Source organism: Balaenoptera musculus, chromosome 16 (genome assembly GCF_009873245.2).
Source record: "Balaenoptera musculus isolate JJ_BM4_2016_0621 chromosome 16, mBalMus1.pri.v3, whole genome shotgun sequence".
In the NCBI taxonomy this organism is placed as follows: Eukaryota; Metazoa; Chordata; class Mammalia; order Artiodactyla; family Balaenopteridae; genus Balaenoptera; species Balaenoptera musculus.
The window spans coordinates 27833007-27852701 of record NC_045800.1 but is presented as its reverse complement, the minus strand read 5'-3'; the positions used below and the strand labels follow the sequence as shown (position 1 = coordinate 27852701).

Below are 19695 nucleotides of genomic sequence, written 5' to 3'. Positions count from 1 at the left end.
AAACGGGCTCTTGGGGTTTGAGAAACTAGAAAAGACTCCCATCCTGCCCCTTGCACAGAACACTGCTTGGGGCTGGGGGCTGGATGCAGTGACCCCCTTGAGGGCCCTATCTGAGAGTGCCTGTCCCTCACTGGGGGAATCATGAGAAAGTGCACACCAATCCTAAGCTCCAGACCTGGGGTTTCCCAACCCCCTTCCTGTCTTGGGCGGTTGGGGGTAGTGAGCTGGTGACAGAGCTGCCCAGTAGCACCTTGTCCTTGACACCAAGTTTATCTGGAATGGGCAGAGCCTTAGTGACAACGGGAGGGAGAATGTGGGGGGAGAGGACCTGAGCCACCAGTGTGGAGCTTTGGGAGTAGGCAAGGCAAGCAGGAGTGGGAGGTTCTTGAGGCCTGAAGAGGTTAGTAGGTGAGGTCCAGGGGATGGCAGGAGGATTCTCTGGGGTCAGTGGGAAGAGTTACGGGATAGCCGGGGAGAGTCTGGGATTAGTATCAGGAGGCTGGAAGACTGGAGAGGGTACTGGGCTGGGGGTCAGCTGGAGAAGCCTGGCATCAGCGGGAGGGGTCTGGGTATGGGTGGAAAGGGCATTAATGGGAGGTTCTGGGAGCCAGTGGGAGGTAGCTGGAGTACCATCAAGGGGTCAGCGGGCAGGGGAATGGTCACCAGGAAGCTGCTGTTCAATGAGGGCTGATGAGTCGGAGGGTAAGGGCAGTGGGTCGGGCCTGGGGACCCTGACCACAAGCTCCATGGGCTCCCGAGCCTTGTTTCGATAAGCCCGGCGGATGGTGTCTACTGCCCGCTGGTGGGTCACCTGCTCCAGGCTCTCTCCATCCACGGCCACAAGCTCAAAGCCAGCCTGGGATGGGGGTGGGAGAATCACAGACCTCCCTCCTCAGGTCAACCCCACACCACCACCCAACCTCTCACCTCCACCAGCTAGGACACTCCTCCCCATCTGGGCTCTGGGCGGAGGCGATGGACAATGGGACTTTTGTGTCCAGAGCCGGTTGGGGGCAGGGTGGGGTGCAGACAATTGCCTTTTGTCCCTTGGGGCTAGCGGTGTAACAGGATGGGCCACCCTCAGGCGCAGGCTGGCATGAGAGGACAGATTTTTCCCTAGGTCTGCTCATCCTTCAGGCCTAACCCTGCTGCTCCCAAGCCTCCTCCCATGACCTGGTCTAAACATGTCTGGCTGGAAGATGAGCATGTACCAGCCCCGCCCCCTGCCAGAGTTCAGCTCTGGGCCTAGGGAGTGGGCCTGGGTGCCCTTCACCCACCTGAAGGGCCCCACTGAGGAAGGCGGCGCCCCCAGGGAAGATCTTTTCTATCTTCACCATGGGCTGCACCTTGGACTCAATGCCCCCAGAAATGCTGATGCCTAGTGAGAGGGAGAAACACTGGGTTACCGTGCAGCCACACCCCTAAAGCCCAGAGCTCCCAGGAGAACTCAGGACCCATCCCCAAATAGCCCCCAACTTCTCCCAAACCCCCAGATTCTATTACTACTCAATCCTCAACTCACTCTAGACCCCAAACCTCCCAAATATGGATCCTCCCAACTATATCCTAATACCCCGATTCTTTCCCTAGTCCCAGGTCCCCTAGTTATACCCCAAAACCAAGCCCACCAACCTCACCCACACCCAAGAGCCCCCGCCCCCCAGCAGGCGCAGTCCCGCCAGGACTCACCCAAGGACTGCTTCATCTTGGATAGCGTGACGGTCCTCAGCTCCCCACTGGGGACCTTCGTGGCTGCCTCCTCGGCTGTCCCACCAGTTCCGTTCTCAGAGGGCCCTCGACTGCCTCCTGCCTTGGCCACCTGCCCATCCATAGGTCGTGGCAGAGGAGGCCTGGCCTTCCGAGGCTTGTGGTAGCGCCCACTGGCTGTGCTGGGAGTGGCGATAGGTGCCGGGGATGGGGAACGCCTGCGTCCGGGGGACTTGCCTCTGCCCCGGCTGTGGCTGCGGCTCTGGCCTGGGCCCTGGCTCCGGCTCTGCCGAGGATCCTCTAGGGTCAAGGGTTCTGTCAGCAGCCAGTTAGGCCTCGGGGGCCGGGGAGCCACGGGCGGTGGCTGGGGAGGGGGTGTGCAGGCGCTTCTGCGTGAGATGAAGGCATCTACTGGCACATCCTGGAGAGGGGGGATCCCTTTATGAGGGTGGCGGGAGGCAGAGGCACCCAGGGAGACCTGGAGGCCCCCCAGACGCCCCCTCAGCTCCCCATCATCTTCCTCCTCTGAGAAGCCGTTCACAGGAAGTAGGTAGAAGCCTCCACGACTGTCTGGGGAAGAGGGCCAAGGTCAGGCTGCCTTCTCCTCAACAGCCCAGACCACCTTGCCAGACCCCAGTCCTTGCCTTTGTTGGTGTAGGGAGACCCAGGCCTGGGTTTGCTCAGGCCCTGTGGCAGCGTGCCCGGGTTCTATTGCAATAGTATTTTAAAACTTTCTATTGTAATAGTTACAGTTTTATTTAACTATTACAATAGAAAGTAAAAATATGACTCCCACACCAAGCTGGTAATTTCTCAGAGGCTATTGCATAGAAGGAGATGATTTTAAAAAATGAGTGGGTTTAAAACCAATTATTAAGGGGCTTCCCTGGTTGCGCAGTGGTTAAGAATCCTCCTGCCAGTTCAGGGGACACGGGTTCAAGCCCTGGTCCAGGAAGATCCCACATGCCTTGGAGCAACTAAGCCCGTGCGCCACAACTACTGAGCCTGCGCTCTAGAGCCCGTGTGCCACAACTACTGAGCCTGCGCTCTAGAGCCCGTGAGCCACAACTACTGAGCCCGCGAGCCACCAACTACTGAAGCCCGCGCGCCTAGATCCCGTGCTCCACAACAAGAGAAGCCACAACAATGAGAAGCTCGCGCACCGCAATGAAGAGCAGCCCCCGCTCGCTGCAACAACTAAAGAAAGCCCGCGTGCAGCAACGAAGACCCAACACAGCCAAAAATAAAATTAATTAATTTTTAAAAAATTTTTAAATTATTAAGTAAATAATAGTACAGATGGTGAGTGGACATGATGAAAATGGTTCTGGCAGACGAGGGATTTCCTTCAGGGAAACACACGTACCTCTGAAGCCGCGACAGCCCACATGGGGACAAGGATGGAAGGTTCATTCTCCCTCCCCCAGTCCCCTTGGGGTGTGCCCCCTCCCCGGGCTCTGGGACTCTGACTGACCAGGCACAGGAGTGATGAGGTGACGCTTGGGCGGTGTGTCCTGCCGGGCTGGTCGCAAGGCAGGAGGCCAAACTGGTTGGAGAGGAGAGCAGGTCAGGAACAAGGCTCCCTGATGGACCCAGCTGAAAGGGCCCAGGCAATCTCTGCCCCTCTCCACTGGGAGGCCCCGCCCCCAGCCCCACCTGCGGCTCGGGATCCACAGTCCTGCCCCCTGGCTGCTGACCTGCCTGGCTCTTGAGGGCCTCAAAAGCCTCCAGCTCCACAGGCATCACCATGCTGTCGAAGCGACCCAGATCTGTGGGGGCCACCACACCCCTGGGGGAGGGCAAGAGATGAGGGGTGGTCAGGGCTCAGTTCTGGAGGCGCCTGGAGGGACTTCAGCCCTGGAGAGGTTAGGGGAGGTATCGGGGATCCCCTTCCTGCCCCCAAGCCCTCCCCACCTGATGTCCCTCAGCAGCAGCAGCTTCGCAGGCCTGTCCAGAATGGCCAGCAGCGGCCTCACCAGGTCCTCCACGCCGCCCTCATGCACGTACTGCAGAGAGAGGCACCACAGGTCAGGTAGCAGCGGGGACTTCCAGAGCCCAGTGAGGGGGCATGCCTGGGCATGGAGGGGCCCCATGTTTAGGAGAGGTTCTCCCCACCCCCGGGCCGTCTTATCTTGGTGACTGGGTGGAAGCCTGCAATAATAATGACGGAGTTGTAACAGCAATAACAATAACAGCTTTGGGCATTTTTCTAGGCCTCTTACACATGGTCTCTCATTTAGCAACCACTCTGAGAGAGACGTCAATTATTCCCGTTTCACAGATGAGGGAACTGAGGCTCAGAGAGAAGGACTTTGCCCCAGGCCACACAGATGAGGAAGTGTGAAGAGGGACTGGAACCTGAGAGCTCTGGCTCCTGCCTGCTGTGGTACCGGAAAAGGATATGCAGGGCGTGGACCCTCCTCCCCACCCCACCTCCTGGGCTGAAGGAAGGAATTTGAGCCAAAGTCTAGGCTGTGCGCCTGGCTGTCCCAGCTTGTGTCTGCACAGACCCACAAATTAGGCTTTGTTCAAGGCTGGAATGGGGACTCTGGGGAAGGGTGGCCCTATAGAAAGCCTCTCCAGTCAGTACCCAGGGTGGCGGAGGCCTTTCTGCCTGGCACTGCCCGGATGCCACCAGCCACACCCCACCGACGCAGACAAACTGGAAAACTGTATACTGGGAGCCACCCAACTTGGACAGCACACTGCCCCCTAGTGCCATGAGGGACACACATACTGATTCCGGGACACACACAGAGCATCCCAGGCGTGCACAGACACAGGGAAACAGCACACCCTGGTGGCCAGAGTGAGACATTCATAAATATCTGGAAATTCAACTGTGTGTGTGGCCCTAAACCACACACAAAATTACAGGGACCCACACTTACAAATATGGACAATACACCCCCTTTCGTCTGGAGAGAGATCCACGTAATTGCACAGAACCAGTCACATATGTGCACACACTTCAAGTCCACAAACCTGTGTTCAGCATCCACTAAGTGCCAGGTCCTGTACTGGGCAGTGGGGACACAACGACAGAGAGCCACATGCTCCAGTAAACTACAGACCACTGGCAATGGGGCAGAGGGAGTCTCAGAGGAGTGTGAGAAGATCAAAGGAGGCTGCATGGAGGAGATGGCCTTTACACTGACTCTTAAGGATAAATGCAGGGAAACAGCATGATAGCTGGCAGGAATAGTGTGGAATAATGGGTAGATAGAGGTTGAACTTGAACATGGGGTACATGGAGGGCCTCCATATAGGCTGTACAGTTTGTGACTACAGTGTGAGTAGTGCCCCTAGAGTTGTGCAATTCATAGGCTGTATAAACCAGTGTTACATGTTATACCAAGGGAAGAGGATGTGATGTGGTGACCATGGGAAAGCAGAGGTTAGTGAATTGGGGAATCAAATCAGGGAGGGCCTTGAATGTGAGGATAAGGAACTTGTACTCTATTCTGCCAAAGATATGAGGCTGCAAGGGGGCTTGGGGAGTGTAAAGTGATCCGAGAGGTGGTTTATAATACCTGGTCTGGCGGCTGTGGGGAGATGGCTCAGAGGGGGAAAGAGAAGGGAGGCTTGGGGTTCGGGACCACACATCCAAGTCACTAGGGGAGCTTTACTAATCATTCCAGCCAGGACTCCACCCCGAGGGTCTGATCTCTTGGTGTGGGTGGGGCTTGGGTCAGGCTTGGGTGGTAGGCATTGCTCCCTAGGTGCTCTGGGGCACAGAGAGAGGCCCTCCTGGCCTGAGCAGGGTGGGAGGAGCAGAGGGGTGGGGGAACAGGAGCCGACCAAAGAAACTGACACAGAGCTCCACCTAGTGGCCAGAGCCTAGAGTTGCAGGTTCACAGAGGCTTGGTACACACAGCCCTACTTGGCGCTCAGAGCTGAGCGTGACCCTCAACTGAGTTTAGCCCAGAGGCCTTTAGCTGCCCCCCAGATGCACCCCCATATGTAGCTCTGCTGTAAACCAAGCACTGGCAAAAGGATGCATGAATTAGTGTGCCTCAGTCTCCAGGTGACATACACACAGATACAACCGTACAGTTAAGTCAACACAAACTCAGGTACCCCAGAGATTAACAAATGCACATGTCACACAGACATAACACAGCCCCACCCTGACCAAGGTGAGGGAGTCGGGGGAACCACAAACAATTTCCTGAAACTCCAGCTTGCCCTGGTATACAGGATCACGTGTGCACTCATGCAGATCCAGCACAAGGAACCCATCACAGGAAACCTGCAGGTTCTTGAGACAGAGGGATAGGAGAGGGCCTTCCAATCCTCCTGGAGGGCATGGCCTGTGCCTCCTGCAGCCTCCCCAACACCCAGGCTACAAAGACTCCCTCAGATCTACCCTCTACCCCACCGTGGGGCCCTCTGCTTCTGTCTGAAGTTGAACGAAACAGAGAACAACAGTGCAGGTGTTGGGGGAGGCTTGGGGTATGTTGGGAGGACAAAAGATTACTGACTTGGGTAACAGGGGAGGGGGATTGGCATGAGGCCAGGCCTGTTGGCTGACCCAGGAGTGGAAGGAGGCATGAGGGGTGGGGAAGCCTGGGTTTAGAAGAGAACAGAGAACAGAGCAGGTGACTGCAGGGACTCAGGTCCCAAACTCATCACCTGTCTGGTCTGGCTCCTTCTCTCCTCAGCTTAAATATCACCTCCTCAGGGATGCCCTCCCAGACCATGCCATCTAGTTTGTGCCTCTTAGGTTATTTTCTCATGTTCTTTTTCTTCACAGTACTTCACATGATTTGTCACTATGGGTGCTTAGGTTTTAGTTACTGTCTATCTTCCCTTCCTGGCTGTGAGCTCAGCGTGTGTGTGTGTGTCTGTGTGTCTGTGTGTCCATGTGTCTGTGTGACTGTGTGCACTCACGAGTTACAGGGGTAACTTCTGCTTTTACTTACCACTGGCCTCACAGCGTCAAGCCCAGATACTGGTCAATAGATAGTGGCCTGAATGAATGAAGGGCTGGGAGACTGAGTGACCATGTACTAGGGCTGGGGACGGGCTGGAGGCTCACCCGGGAACAGTGGCGGGTGACAGCCAGCACCTCGTCGTCAGTCAGCAGCCGCCGGGCCAGGTCCTGAATCAGGGGCCTTCGGCTCTCCCAGGCCTGCACCCGCTCATCCACGTCGGGCAGCTGGCTGGAGGGGCTCCTGGACCTGGCAGAGAGCAGAGCCCGGCCCCTCTCCCGGTCTGCAGGGCAGGAGCAAAAGGGTATGATGAAGGAGCCAGATGCCATCAGAAGAGGAAGCAGGGGGGCTCCCCTCAGTGGGGTCAGACCCCAGAACAGACTGGCTAAGGGGCCCATGTACCCCCGATGGAATCCCAGCCTAGCCCAGATGCTCCCCACCATGGTCTCCCACACAATCTGCTCATCGTTGGAGCTCCAATCCAGGCCCTTCAGCCCCCAACACAGACCCCTATCCCAGGCTGTTCCTTAGTGGAGTCCTAGCCCAGTGCCCCCTGGGCCCCCTGAACATGCACTGTCATACTCATCTGTCCCCATTAGAGTTCTAGCAAGGTTACCTCCCTCATCTCTCCAAAAATCTGTCTTTGGGGAGACTCAACTCAAGCTCCCATTCCTCAAAAATGCACCCCAATATCTGTCTGCAACCCTATCTTTCTTAGAAAGTATAGTCCAATTCTTTTAGCTGCCCCCCAATGTGCACCTTCCCATCTGTCTGATCCCCTGTGCTTGACCCCAGCTGAGTTTAGCCCAAAGCCCCTAAGCTACTACCCCCAGTATGCACCCCATCTGCAGCTCTACTGTAAACCAGGCTTGGTAGAGGGATGCATGCATTACCACGTCTCAGCCTCCAGGTGACAAACTTCTGCACGGAGCCCACTCCCCCTGCTATGAAGAAGAAAGAGGCTCAGTTGCAGCCCTGGTCCCCAATCTGAAAATGGGGTCTGGGGGCTCAGGACTGGCTGGATCACTGGCTGGAATGGAGCCTTCAAGGCTGGAAGGTGGTAGGACCGGGAAGCAAGAGGCCAGGCTATTGACGAGGGTCTTGAAGGCCATGCTCAGGCCAGGGATTCATTCACAGGCAATGGGGAGTGAGTGAAGGCTTTGGATCAAGAGAGGGTCCAGTCTGCACCCTGCTCATGGAGGTTCATTTGGAAGCGAATGAATGGAGGGAAGAACCCCAAGGGCAAATCACCTACCTTCAAGGGACAGAGAGAAAAAGAGGAGCCTTTGAAGGAGAGAGAGGAATGGCCAGAGAAGTAGGAGGAGAACCAGGAGAGAGCAGGGCCCTGGGGGCGTTGGAAAAAGAGATGGGTTTAGGGAGGGGGCTGGCCTGCCCTGATTTGAAGGGATTGTCTCTCCCATGAGACTGTCACCTTGAGACCCCAGGGAGGGGCAGGGCCCAGCCCCTCATCCCCTGGTTGTTTTTGCCTACCCAACCTCCTCTCCCCCTTCTGGAAACAGCACCCTGATTTTACTTGGGGACCACCCCATCCCACCCCACCCCCCATTCCCAGTCCCTGTACTCCAGGGTGGACACACGACCCAGGCTGGCCAATGAAAGCACCCTCTCTCTCTCCCAGGTGACAAGTGATGTGTTGGGCATGTGATCCCAGCTGGGCCAATGAGAGCCTGGGACTTCAGCTGGAACTATTTAAGGAGAAGCTCTTCCCCTTGGGTTGCTAAGCGACAGTGGCCTTCTTACCTCCAAGTGGCAAAGCCAGCAAGAAAATGAAGCCAACCCAGGGGAAAGAGGAACCAAAAGATGAAGGGGGCAGATGTCTGAGGAGATTGTTTAAACGTTTAGACCCAGCTTACACCAGTAGCTGAGCCAAGAAGCGCCTTTTAAAGCTAGCTTGAGTTGAGTTTCTGTTACAGGCAACCCCGATAGTCTCAACTCATCCATTTTTGGTCCAGTCTCTGAATCTCACCAGAGAGATGAGAAACCCTCTCTAAGGGTCCTTAGGAAGCCCCTGACATGAGTGAAGCCTGTTTAGGCCTTCCTGCCTGGCCCTTGATCTACAAATGGCCTTGCTCAAGATGTTTCTAGAACTGGGTAAAGCCTGTGGAGCTCTGGCCAGGGGAGGTGAAGCCAAATGCTCTAGGAAAGGAGTGCCCTGCCTCCCCTCAGCGCCAAGATCACGGGGATCTGACCCAAGGCTTTCTCGTCTATGCTGTGACTCTCATCAGTTTTCCCTTCTGTAAAATGGGAAGATGAGGCAGTATAACAAGGACCATTATGTTTTCTGAGCACCTTCTGTGTGTCAGACCATGTGCTAAGTGACTAACATACACTAATTCACTTATTCCTCATTATTCCCAAAGAAATAGGTATTATTACTCTCATTTTACTCATGATGCTCGCAACGTGAAGTGGTGGCTCACAGCTAGGACGAAGCAGTGTGGGATTTAAGCTCAGACCTGCTGGATGCCAGAGTGGACTTTTCCTCTGTCCTGCCTGGCTGACCTGCCCAGTACTTACCTTTCTCCAGGTCCGGGTGGGGGCGGGGCTTGGCCGTGCTCCCACTGTCCAGCGTCCATGCCTCTCTGCGCCCGTCCCCTGCCAGCCGCCCCTGCCGCCCTCCCTTGAAGAAGAGGTTCATCAGGGTCTTGGAGCGCTGCAGGGCCCCCTTCTCCCCAGGGGACCCCGACTTCTCCTTCCTCCGCTGTTTCTTCTCCTCTGCAGACACGAGGGAGCACCCGGGGGGCTGGAGGGGTGGGCAGAAGGGAAGGACGAGGGGCAGGGGTGTGGGGAGGGGCAGAGAAAAAGGAGAGTAGGGGGCAGACGGGATCTGCAGCCATGTGGGGAGGTGGGGATGAGCACGGGGCTGGGGTTCCTCTTCCAGCTTTCTACCCCTCCCCCACCCACAGCTACAGATATATGAGGAGTGTGTGAGTGTGTCTGTCTGTCTGTCTGTCTGCAGACAGGGCTGGGAACTCCAGGATGGAGGGGCTGGGTTAGGGCTGGTTTGGGGTCCAGGGCTGACAAGCTGGGGCTGGGGCTGAGGGTAGGTTTGGGGCCCAGGACTAGTTTGAAATGGAGCCCAGAGCAGGGTCTGAGTGTATTCTGCAGCTGGCGCTGGGGCAAAGCCTGGCTCAAAGGAAGGTTTGGGGCCCAGGACAGGTTACGGGACAGGTTTTGGAGCAGGGGCTTTGGAGAGAGCAGCAGCCACCCATCCCCCACATACCCCACAAGGTCAGGTGGCTCTGGGAGCGGGTGATGGGGGGCCGGGGTCGGCTGAGGGCCAGGAGCAGAGCAGTTTTGGGGGACTCAGAGAGCGCAGAGTCAAGGCGGTGGGCAGGCAGGGGGCCGTCGGAGCGGATGGCCGTGTCCCTGAGGATGACTGTGGGCCGCACGCTACACCAGGTCTCCACGTGGCCCCCCGCGTCTGGCTCCGTCTGCATGGCCGTGTCTGCCCGCCCCCGGCCTGGGCCCCAGCTTCCCGGCTCCTCAGGCCCCAGGCAGACATCCATGCAGTCCGAGGGCAGGGAGCTCCAGCCATCGGCCGAACTGCAGGGGGCACTGGAGGCGAACGAGGAGGCGCTGGAGCTGCTCTCCGAGGCGGGCGACAGCTGCTGCAGCACCCCGGTGCTCACTGCAGGCAGTGGGGAGGGCAGGGGCGTCTCAGCGATCTGGCCGGGTGGCTTTGGGGCCCTGCCGGGGCTGCAGGCCACCCGTGGGCTTGGCGGCAGGGGCTAACGTTGCGCGGCAGCAAGGTTGTAAGCATGGGGTCTAGGGAACCAGCTGCTCAGCCGTCCTGCCACTGACTGGTTGAGAGATCTTAAGCAAGTCACTTCTTCTTCAACCAACCCCTGCAACTCCAGACCCCAGGAGAGCCTGTAAAGGAACCGCAGCTTCTCGGAGGAGAGCCCAGAAACGGCTCTGGGCGTGTGAAAGTCCTGAGGAGATTTTGGTGCCCCTGCCCACTTATTCTTCAGAGATTTCAGCCCCAGTTTAGGGCCTCAGCCCCTTCCTTCCAACCTTGGAGGCCTGGCTACTTACATCGGTCCAGCCAACAGTATTCAGAAACCATCTCCTTGTAGGCAGGGTACCGGCCGGTCTCCTGGGGAGGGCATGGTGGGCACAGGAGGGCACAGGGGAGTGGGTGAGAAGGGAGGGTAAGGATGGAGGAGCAATGGGACAGGAGTCAACTTTTCAACCTGATTACTTTCCTCCGAGCTCCTCATGTTCTAGCCACACCAGCCACTTTGTTTCTGAACGTGCCAAGTTCCTCTATACTTTTTAGGGCCTTTGCACTTGCCGTCCCTTCTGCCTGGATTCTCTTCCTTCAGCTCGTCTTATGGCCAGCTCTTCAGGTGTCACCTCCTCAGAGCTGAAAGGTCCTGACCCCCCTGGCTAAAAGAGCCTTCCCAAATTACCCCATCCCACCTCTCCGTTAATTTCCCTACAGCAGCTGTCACAGTCCGCATGCACCTAGTTTGTCTGTTTCCCTCCAGTAGCAGAGACCTTGTCTATCTTGTTCACTGCTGTGACCCAGTACCTGGCATAGTGGCTGCCGTGTAGTAGGTACTCAAAAATATTGAATGAATGAATGGGGGCAGAGTGGGAGAGAGGAGGAGTGTTTGGGATAATCTGAGAGGAAGGAAAGGGAGAAACGGGATGTGGGAGAGGTGGGAAATAGAGGCGGTGCAGGGGGATGGCAGGGGAGGCACTGAATGGTGAGAGGGAAGAAGTCTCGCAAGGGAGAGGATGGAGGCAGGGGCCAGGGTTGGGCGCTAGGGGAGAGTGAGACATCACCTCCTCCGGGAGCCAGGGTGAGAAGAACTTGATCCTTAGGCAAGTGTGAGACCCACATGAATAATGAATCCAGGCACATCCCCTGAAATCCAATCTCTGGCTCCAGCGCAGACCTCCCTGCCCTGTGCCCTGAGGATGCCCACTACCCAGGTCCTGCCCAAAGCCACAGCTACCACCCCCTTTCTGGGCAGGACTCCTTTCTGGGTGGAGGCCCCTAGACCTCCACCACTCATCCAAAGGGGCACTGGCCTACGCATCTGGTGGGGAGCTGGACAGAAAGCAGCCCTCCTACTGATCAGCTGAGTAACTGACTGTGATTCCTGAGTTATGTCACCTCTCTGAGCCTCAGTTTCTTCTTCTGTGAAATAGGTATGAGGACAATGCCTGCCCTACCTCTCACGAGGCTGTGGAAAGTCATAAGCTGCACAGCGATGGGCAACATTAAGTGCTAGAGTGGTCTGGGAAGTCCTTCCTATAGTCTAGCTTCTCCTTGTCTCCCACAGTCCTGCCCACCTTGATGGTCAACATGATGTGTGTTTGGCCCTTCAGCACCTCCACGGCTTGGCTGTGGCTGATGCCGTCGAACCTGACACCATTGGCCGCCAGGACCTGGTCCCCCACCTTGATGCCGTTCTCCTCGGCCAGTCCACCATGGTCCACTCTGGGGTCAGAAAGGAGGCATTCTGATAGGCCACCTGGCTGCTCTCCCTCACCCTATTCCAGACTCTTCACTTGGATACAGGGATACCCCAGTCAAACCCCTTGACCCTTCTCCTGGTGACCCCCGACCCCCTCTCCAGATCCCATCCCTGACCTAGGTCATTGGCCAGGACTCACTTGCTGACCCATCACCAGGTTCCAGCCCAACCCCGTTCCATACCCTGCCCCAGCCCTCACTTGGACACATAGATGCCCAGGCCAAACTCCTTGCCCCCGCGGATGTTGAAGCCCAGGCAGAAGTCGTCAGAGGTTGTGTAGAGATGGACGATGCGCCGTGCGCCGTCCTCTGAGCCACTGTCAGAGGGCGTTGAGCTGCACTTTTCCACCACCAGCCGCCGATTGACCACATCCACCCTGGACAACAGCACGGGGCCCTCAGCCTGGGCCCTCATCCACCACCGGCCACCCCCTCACCTCCCAGCAGTCAAGACAGTTCCATAGGAAAGGCAGGGCTGCCTTTGGGGGACTCCTAGACCTGAGATCTTCACTGGGACATAGATTTCATCAAGTCCGGGGAACCACGCAAATCTCTCTTTATTGAGCAGCTCTAACTGCCAGGCCCCATTTCAAATCCTCCCCGGGCCCCGAGGGAGAGGCCCTGTACTGTCCCCAGGCTCACAGCCGCAGCATGGAGGGGCAGGGCCACTGGGGTCTGAGACAGCAGAGTGTTGAGAGGAGGGCTTGGGGAAGGAAATGGCCTTTTCTCATTTCAAGGTCGGGCTGTCGGATTCCTGTGTTTCCAGTGCCAGGGAATGGGAAGAGCAGAAGCCATACTAGCCAGGCCCCCGGCTGAGCCCTGTGCCGTTGGCCTCTCCCTCCACGGCTTTGGGTGGTGGTGCTGGGGTGGGTGGAGTGGGACCAGGCCTGCTCACCATGTGGTCTTCTCCTTGGAGAACTTGATGCCTGGTACGCGGCCCATGCGCCTCACCATCATGTGCAGGCAGCTGCTGCCCGTCAGCACCTTCACAGCACTGCCCATCGTGGTGCTCTCCAGGCTCAGCCCATTCACCTCAGTGATCTTGTCACCCACGCACAGACCAGCCCGCTCTGCACCAGGGGAGGGGTGGCTGGCATAGGCCGCTTGGGAGAAGTCCCCCAGGTTGAGGCTGAGCCTCTCCCATCAGACTAGGCTCCCTGGGGTAACACCTCTTTGATGAGATTGGGATCCCCAGGTAGGGTCTGAGTATCTGTCATCAGACAGGGACCTACCTGTTCATTAGCCCCTTCCATCTCCCCATTGGATCAGGCCCTCCAAAGCTGAGGGCCCTCTCCTCTTATTCTTGACAACAGCATCTCCACACCCCACCAAAGTGGGGGTCACATCCGAAGCCAGGACCTGGGCCCCACTCACCTGCACTGCTCCCCTTCTCCACTTTGCTGACGAAGATGCCCAGGCCGTGCTCAGAGCCGCCCCGCACACTGAACCCCAGCCTCCCAGCTGGACTCTTCTCCACTCGAACTGCATGGATGATGTCACTTTCATCACTGTTGGCTGTTGGCGTAGGGACACAGGCATGACTCCCCTGCCCATTCTGGGCACAGAGGGCCCCTGGCCTCCCCAGCTTGGGGCCTGCGAAGGCTGGGTTGCTGGGCACCGGCACCCAAGGCCCTAAATGAGGGGGTAGGTAGCTAATTTCTGAGTCCTCTCTGGGTGATTTTGAGACCATGGGCCAGGGAGGGTGTGGGAGCAGGCAGGACAGGACTCCATGCTAGAAGACACTGTTCTCCTTTCCTCATAATGCAGGGTCTGTGTGTGTGTGTGTGTGTGTGTGTGTGTGTGTGTGTGTATCTAATCCTTACTAAGCTACCCATGACCACAGGCCTGGGATAGGCCAAATTCTGAAAAATCCTGCCACTCTGAGAGTCAGATGGATGGGAAAGATGTTCAAGATTCCATTCTACGAGGCACAGCTGAGGGAGTCTGGGCTCTCCAGCTTGCAGCAGAGACGAGTATGGTAAGTCTATATTCAAATAGTTGAAGAGCTCTTCTATAAAAGGCATTAGATGTTTTTGTCTGTGTAATCCATAAGGCAGAACCAAGCCCATGCAGTGGAGTTATATGGAGGAAGATTTAATAAGGGAAAGCTTTCTAAAACCTTCAGTTGGCAGACAATGGAATGAATTTTCCAAGAAAGGTAGTGAGTTTCCCATCACTGGAGGCATACAAGCTGATACCTAGTAAGTCCCTGTCTGGGATGTTGTGGAAGGATCCCTGAGGCCCCTTGTATCTCATAGACTCTGTGATCCTGGAGGTGAGGGCTCTCACCCTCTAGAGCTAACTGAGTTAGCACCCTCTAGGAGCTAACTGACTACATGAGGAAAGAAACTCAAACCACCATGCCTCAGTATGTGCCCAGAGCACAGAAGTGGTCCTCTCCATCAGTGATGGGGAAAGTCAGAGGAGGGGGTCCTTAGGGACTGGAGCTGTCAGGGAAGGTTTCTTGGAGGATGGGATTTGGATGGGTGGAGGGGAAGGGAAAGGCACTGATGAGGGGATGGAGTGAGCAAAGGCTCAGAGGTGGCCTTTTGGTTAGAGAAAAGTGAGGGGACTGGAGGGGTAAGTTGGGTCCCAGGTGGGAAGGTCAGAGTTCTTGGGGAAGGCTTACTCAGAGGTGTTTGAGAGGAGAAATATCACACACACACACACACACACACACACACACACACACACACACACACTTCTATTCGATCTAAGAGAAAACAGGTTACAGTACATGAGCAGGGCAGCTCAGGAAGTAATCCCCAAGGGCAGCCTGTAGGTGGGGACAGTGCAGGACAGAGGTGTGGGAGATGCTGGGGCTTCCTAGCTGATTCTGTCTGCACAGGTCCCAGGACTTTCTCAGCCCAGACAAGGAGCCTTTTGCTCTCCTGCCCTCCAACCTTCTTTCTCCTCAGTCTCTCCCCGGGGGGCCTCCCTAGGGCCCTGGGCCAGGGGGATGTCAAATCTGGGGTTTTGAGCCTAGGAGCTTGGGGCCTCTGAGGAGGGAAGATCCTCTACCTCCACTGCCCTAGCCTGGGGCCACCAGGCATCCCTCCAGGCACTCGGCAGCCTCCTCACCATCTCCTCCACTCCTACCTCCTTTAATCCATTCTCTACACAGTGGCCAGAGTCAACTTTCATACTAGATCATGCCTTTCCCCTGATTAAAAACCTCAGTGCCTACCCCTGCTTCTAGAAGGAGATCCACATTCCTTCCACGCCCAATAAAGCCCTCCCTGGGCTTTCCTCTGCCCACCTCTCTACACTCACCTCTGGCCACCTTCCCCAGCCTCATGACCTTTCGCCACAGTGACCGCCTTCCTGTTCCTCTCACCGGTCAGTCCTTTCAGTGTTCCCTCTGCCTGCGATGCTCTTGCCCAGACCTTCATAAAGCCACTTCCTATTTCCACTTCCTCCTGGCTCAGACACCACTTTCTCAGAGAAGCCTTCCTGGACAACCCTACCTAAGAAAGTCCCTTCCCCCTCCTCCCAGGTAGTCTCTGTTCGAATGGTTCTCAAAGCGAGCTCTCCAGACCAGCAGCATAGCAGCACCTGGAAAGTTATTAAAAATGTGAACTTGGGGGTTTTACCACAGGCTCACTGAATCAGATTCTCTGGGTGTAGGGCCCAGTAACCTATCTTTTAACAAGCCCCCCAGGCAATTCTGATGTATTCTGAAGTTTGAGAACCACTGCTCTATCATATCATCCAAATTAGTACCTTCAAGATTCTTACCATCCTTTCTCATCATTTGCTTATTTGTATATTATTTATTCTTGCTCTCTTTTCACTGGACTGTAAGCTCAATCATGGTAGGGACTTAGTAATTCTTTCCACCAATGTATCCCCAGTATGGTGCACTGTGCTTGATATTTGCTAAGTCTTTTTTTAATCAATGAAATAATAAGTGGAATAATGAATAAATGAATGAATTAGGAGAGTAAGGAGAAAGGGCTGGTTGGGATTAAAGATAATACCATTTCTCTGGGACCCACTGAGTTTGAGGAGTTGGTGGGAACTCCTGGGTGATATGGGTGGCAGTGTTCCCCTTCCCACTGTGTCTCCCTTATCAGTTAACGTTAGGCCTCTGGAAAGTTCTAAATATTGATAATAACATGGGGGAGGGGCTCCAGGCTGTGGTGAGTTGGGAGATGTTTGTGCTCAGGCAGAGGGGATGATTCTGAGCTCACAGGCTCCCAACCCAGACAAGCCAGCTGGCTGGAGCAATGCCCCAGTCCTTCCATTGCTAGGGGATGCTGCTCTCCTGGCTGCACTAGGGCACTGGGGTGAGGCAGAGGGAGAGAGCACCATGGAACTTCTGGAAGAGGATCTTTAGAGGGACAGTGCATAGGCCTGGCATCACAGTTGGGCATGGAGTACGTGGGCATGTGAGGGGGAGGTATGACGTAGTTCTTCCAATACGATGGGACTTGCAAGGGCCGTGCTACAGTACCTCCTCTCTCCCCCTCTGTGTTTCCTAGCTTATCTGGCGAATTCTGCTCCATGTCCAGAATGACTCGCTGCCTTGCTGCTCACCGGAAGTGGAGGCCGAGCTTGGCGGATGACGGGGGTGAGCGTGATGGGCCCCTGGTGCAGGAAAGCCTGCTCCCTGAGCAACATGCTCTTCCCCTGCCCTGGTGCCCTGCGTAGGGGACAGAGGGGCCCAGCTGAGTCAGCGGGAAGGAGCAGGCTGAAAAGTCCAGGCTGGGATCCAGCCAGGGGAGCCCTGCTGGCTGAGAGAGAAGATCGGGGCTGGAGATACTTATCTGGTCCCACCCACGGAAAGCCCAGGCCCAGGGGGCCCCACTCCCCTGCTGGTATTCAAGGTCCTGCCTTGGTCACCGGCTCTTTGTCGCCTCACATCTGTCACTGCAGCCAGGCTGTCTCCGAAGTGCCCACCCATCATATTCCATGCTTTCCATTACAACCTTGTCTGTGCTATCTCTTCCCCACCAGCAGCTGCTGTCATTGCTCTGTCTCTAAGCCCTGCTACACTGGAAATTTCTGGAAGGTGAAGATTGAGCCTTATTTCTCTGCAGGTTCCCACAGGACCTAACGAGAGTTGGTATACAATAGGTGTGCAATGAAACGTTAAGCAACTACATAAGATTAGCTGTCCCCCTCCCTCAGGGCCCAGACCTGGGGCTCCCTCCCTATCCTCAACCCTCCTTTTCTCCCCACTCTTTGGAACATCTTCCACTTTACCTCTGTCTCCGTCCTCTGCACCTGAAGCCTTTAATTCTGTCTGTCCAGCTGGACATTGACTCCTCACAGCCCAGCACAGAGCTGGGCACACAATGAACTGGTTGATGAAGAATGTCCTTCTCCATCCTGCCCACCCCCCAAAGTCATACATGACTGGGTCTGGAGAAAGGAAGAGTCCATAGGAGTGAGGGGCCAATTTATTACTCTGCCTTGCTTCCTTGGGGGCTGGCATACCACACCCCCCTTCTCTACCTCCATGCCAGACCTCCCACCTCTGACCTCTCCACAATCCTGGAACACTAAAGGATCGGCTTAAAGGTGAGAAAAGGGTAGGGGCTTCCCTGGTGGCGCAGTGGTTGAGAGCCTGCCTGCCGGTGCAGGGGACACGGGTTCGAGCCCTGGTCTGGGAAGATCCCACATGCCGCAGAGCAGCTGGGCCCGTGGGCCACAGCTGCTGAGCCTGCGCGTCTGAAGCCTGTGCTCCGCAACAGGAGAGGCCGCGATAGTGAGAGGCCCGCGCACCGCGATGAAGAGTGGCCCCCACTTGCCACAACTGGAGAAAGCCCTCGCACAGAAACGAAGACCCAACACAGCCATAAATAAATAAATAAATAAATAAATTAAAAAAAAAAAAAAGGTGAGAAAAGGGTAGATGAGGAAGAGTCTATGGGATACCAGAGGCCCTCTCTCCCTGCATCCCTACGATTCCCATTTCTTGAGTTCCCCCACCCACACTGGCTCTGCCTTCTCCTGCCTAGTGCCTGCTGTCCCCTACCCCCCCGCCCGCAGTTCCCGGGCCCGGTGGCTGGGCCCTGCTCCCACCTTCGATGGGGGAGTTGATGAGGATGACACGGCCCATGGGCGATGAGGCTCGGATTCCGCGGAGGGGCCCATTCAGCAGCCGCCGTTGCTTTCTCAGCAGGTATCGGGTTGCAGAGCCTGACTCGCTGCCCAGGTGGCCTCGGGAGGACAGGGAGCTCAGAGAGCCAGAGCTTAGGTCTCTGAGGCCCACTGGGTCGAAGCCCACTGGGAAGCCATGCGCCATGGTGGCTAGACTGGGGTGGTGCCCTACAGGTCCAGAGGGAACCTGCTAGCCCTTGAGAGGAGGGCCCCGCGTGCCCCAGGCTCCATGAGCCTTCTGTGCGGACTGGGATCTCAGGGACCTGGAGTCCCCGAGCTCTGCTGCCTCTCAGGAGTGTGTGCTCCAGGCCTGCACAGGGAGAGCAGGGATTGGGGAAGGGGTGTGAATGCTGCTCCCGCTGCCCCCCCCAGAACTTCCACCCCACCCCCTGCTTGGAGCATCCTGCCTCCCATGCCTTAGGCCTCTCACCTCTCCCACCCCCTGGCCAGAGAACTGCCCAGTTCAGCCACCATTGTGGACTTCTGGAGCCATTTATACAACAAGGTGGGTGAGAACCTCTCTTTCACCCCTAGTTCTTGCTCTCAGCTGAGTCATCTACTCCAGGAGGTCCCCAGTCCTCAGTAGAGGTTGAGAGAGTGGAGATGAGATTATTGCCGGCCCTAGGGCTGCAAGCAGTGTGAGAGAAATTTGGGCCAGGACAGTTCTCTGAACCACCTCTCCTGTGTATGTGGGTAGGGGGCCAGCCCCAGGAGCTCGGGCCTCGAGGGGCTTCAGAACCTGGGACAACTGCAGCCAAGGGCCCCAGAGATCCCCAGGCCCCAGGCTGCGGTCCCCTCTGTCCCCCCTTCCCTCCCGTCCAAAGAGCGGCGTGAACCTCTCCCAGCCTTGGGGGAAGGACCTGCTGGCGAGAGCCCCCCAACATCCCGCGCAAAACCTGGGCCAAATCCCTCAGAGCAGCTCCGGGACCCAGAACGCAGCACCCTACCCCCGGCTCGGTCCTCCCGGCCCCCCTCACCTGCTCGCGCATGCTGCAGCCGCCAGCCTCGCCCGCCCGCGGGCGCGGGCGACAGCAGCAGCAGCAGCAGCAGGGGGATCCCCGCCCAAGCCCCGCCGAGGCTGCAGGAATAGGGCTGCCCAGCGCAGTCCCTGGCTCCCATTGGCTGGGAGGGCCGCCAATCACTCCCTCCAGCCATCTCCCTTGGGTGCCCCGGACGGCCGTTTGTAATCTGGGCCTTTGGGTTCTACCCGCTCCACTTCGAGTTCTGGTGCCCCACCCCACACCGCGAATTTAGGCCTTGGGTCTCAGCTCGCCCGGCTCCCGCTACCGGTTCAGCGCAGGGGAGCCCAGAACCACGTCTTCTCCAGGCCAAACCAGCTACCAGGGCTCATGAAATTGCCACCCCTCCGCGGTCACCCCTGAGGCCTCAGCGAGGGAATGCCACCTGGGCAGAGCGGGGGGTGAGCCTGCGGTG

At 56.9% G+C, this 19695-nt stretch overlaps 1 protein-coding gene across 2 annotated transcripts; it reads right to left on the bottom strand.

Annotated features, from left to right (window-relative positions):
- Nucleotides 1-6: 6 nt before the first annotated feature.
- PDZD7 (PDZ domain containing 7) lies at nucleotides 7-19287 on the bottom strand. Of its 2 annotated transcripts, XM_036828730.1 has the most exons (17): nucleotides 19239-19287; nucleotides 18184-18571; nucleotides 13528-13668; nucleotides 13049-13223; nucleotides 12354-12530; nucleotides 11970-12117; nucleotides 10701-10761; nucleotides 9886-10293; nucleotides 9180-9377; nucleotides 7535-7585; nucleotides 6749-6924; nucleotides 3622-3713; nucleotides 3405-3496; nucleotides 3182-3253; nucleotides 1690-2277; nucleotides 1278-1378; nucleotides 7-856 (listed from the first exon to the last, which is right to left on the bottom strand). In XM_036828730.1, the coding sequence occupies exons 2-17, from the start codon at nucleotides 18404-18406 to the stop codon at nucleotides 641-643; spliced, it is 2919 nt and encodes a 972-aa protein (XP_036684625.1). In that variant the 5' UTR covers nucleotides 18407-18571; nucleotides 19239-19287; the 3' UTR covers nucleotides 7-640. The 2 variants fall into 2 exon arrangements, with proteins under 2 accessions (XP_036684625.1, XP_036684626.1); XM_036828731.1 differs by lacking the exons at nucleotides 7-856; nucleotides 1278-1378; nucleotides 1690-2277; ... (3 more) ...; nucleotides 6749-6924; nucleotides 7535-7585 and having other exon boundaries at nucleotides 9176-9405.
- Between the last annotated feature and the right edge of the window lie 408 nt (nucleotides 19288-19695).

Bases quoted from the DNA above. Each gene is read 5' to 3' on its own strand.
- PDZD7 (XM_036828730.1), bottom strand. From the start codon at position 18,406: ATGGCGCATGGCTTCCCAGTGGGCTTCGACCCAGTGGGCCTCAGAGAC. The intron at 13,669-18,183 runs GTGGGAGCAGGG...CTACGCCAACAG, and splicing joins CATCAACTCCCCCATCGAAG to CCAACAGTGATGAAAGTGAC. The intron at 10,762-11,969 runs GTGGGCAGGACT...TGCCCTCCCCAG, and splicing joins ACATCATGTTGACCATCAAG to GAGACCGGCCGGTACCCTGC.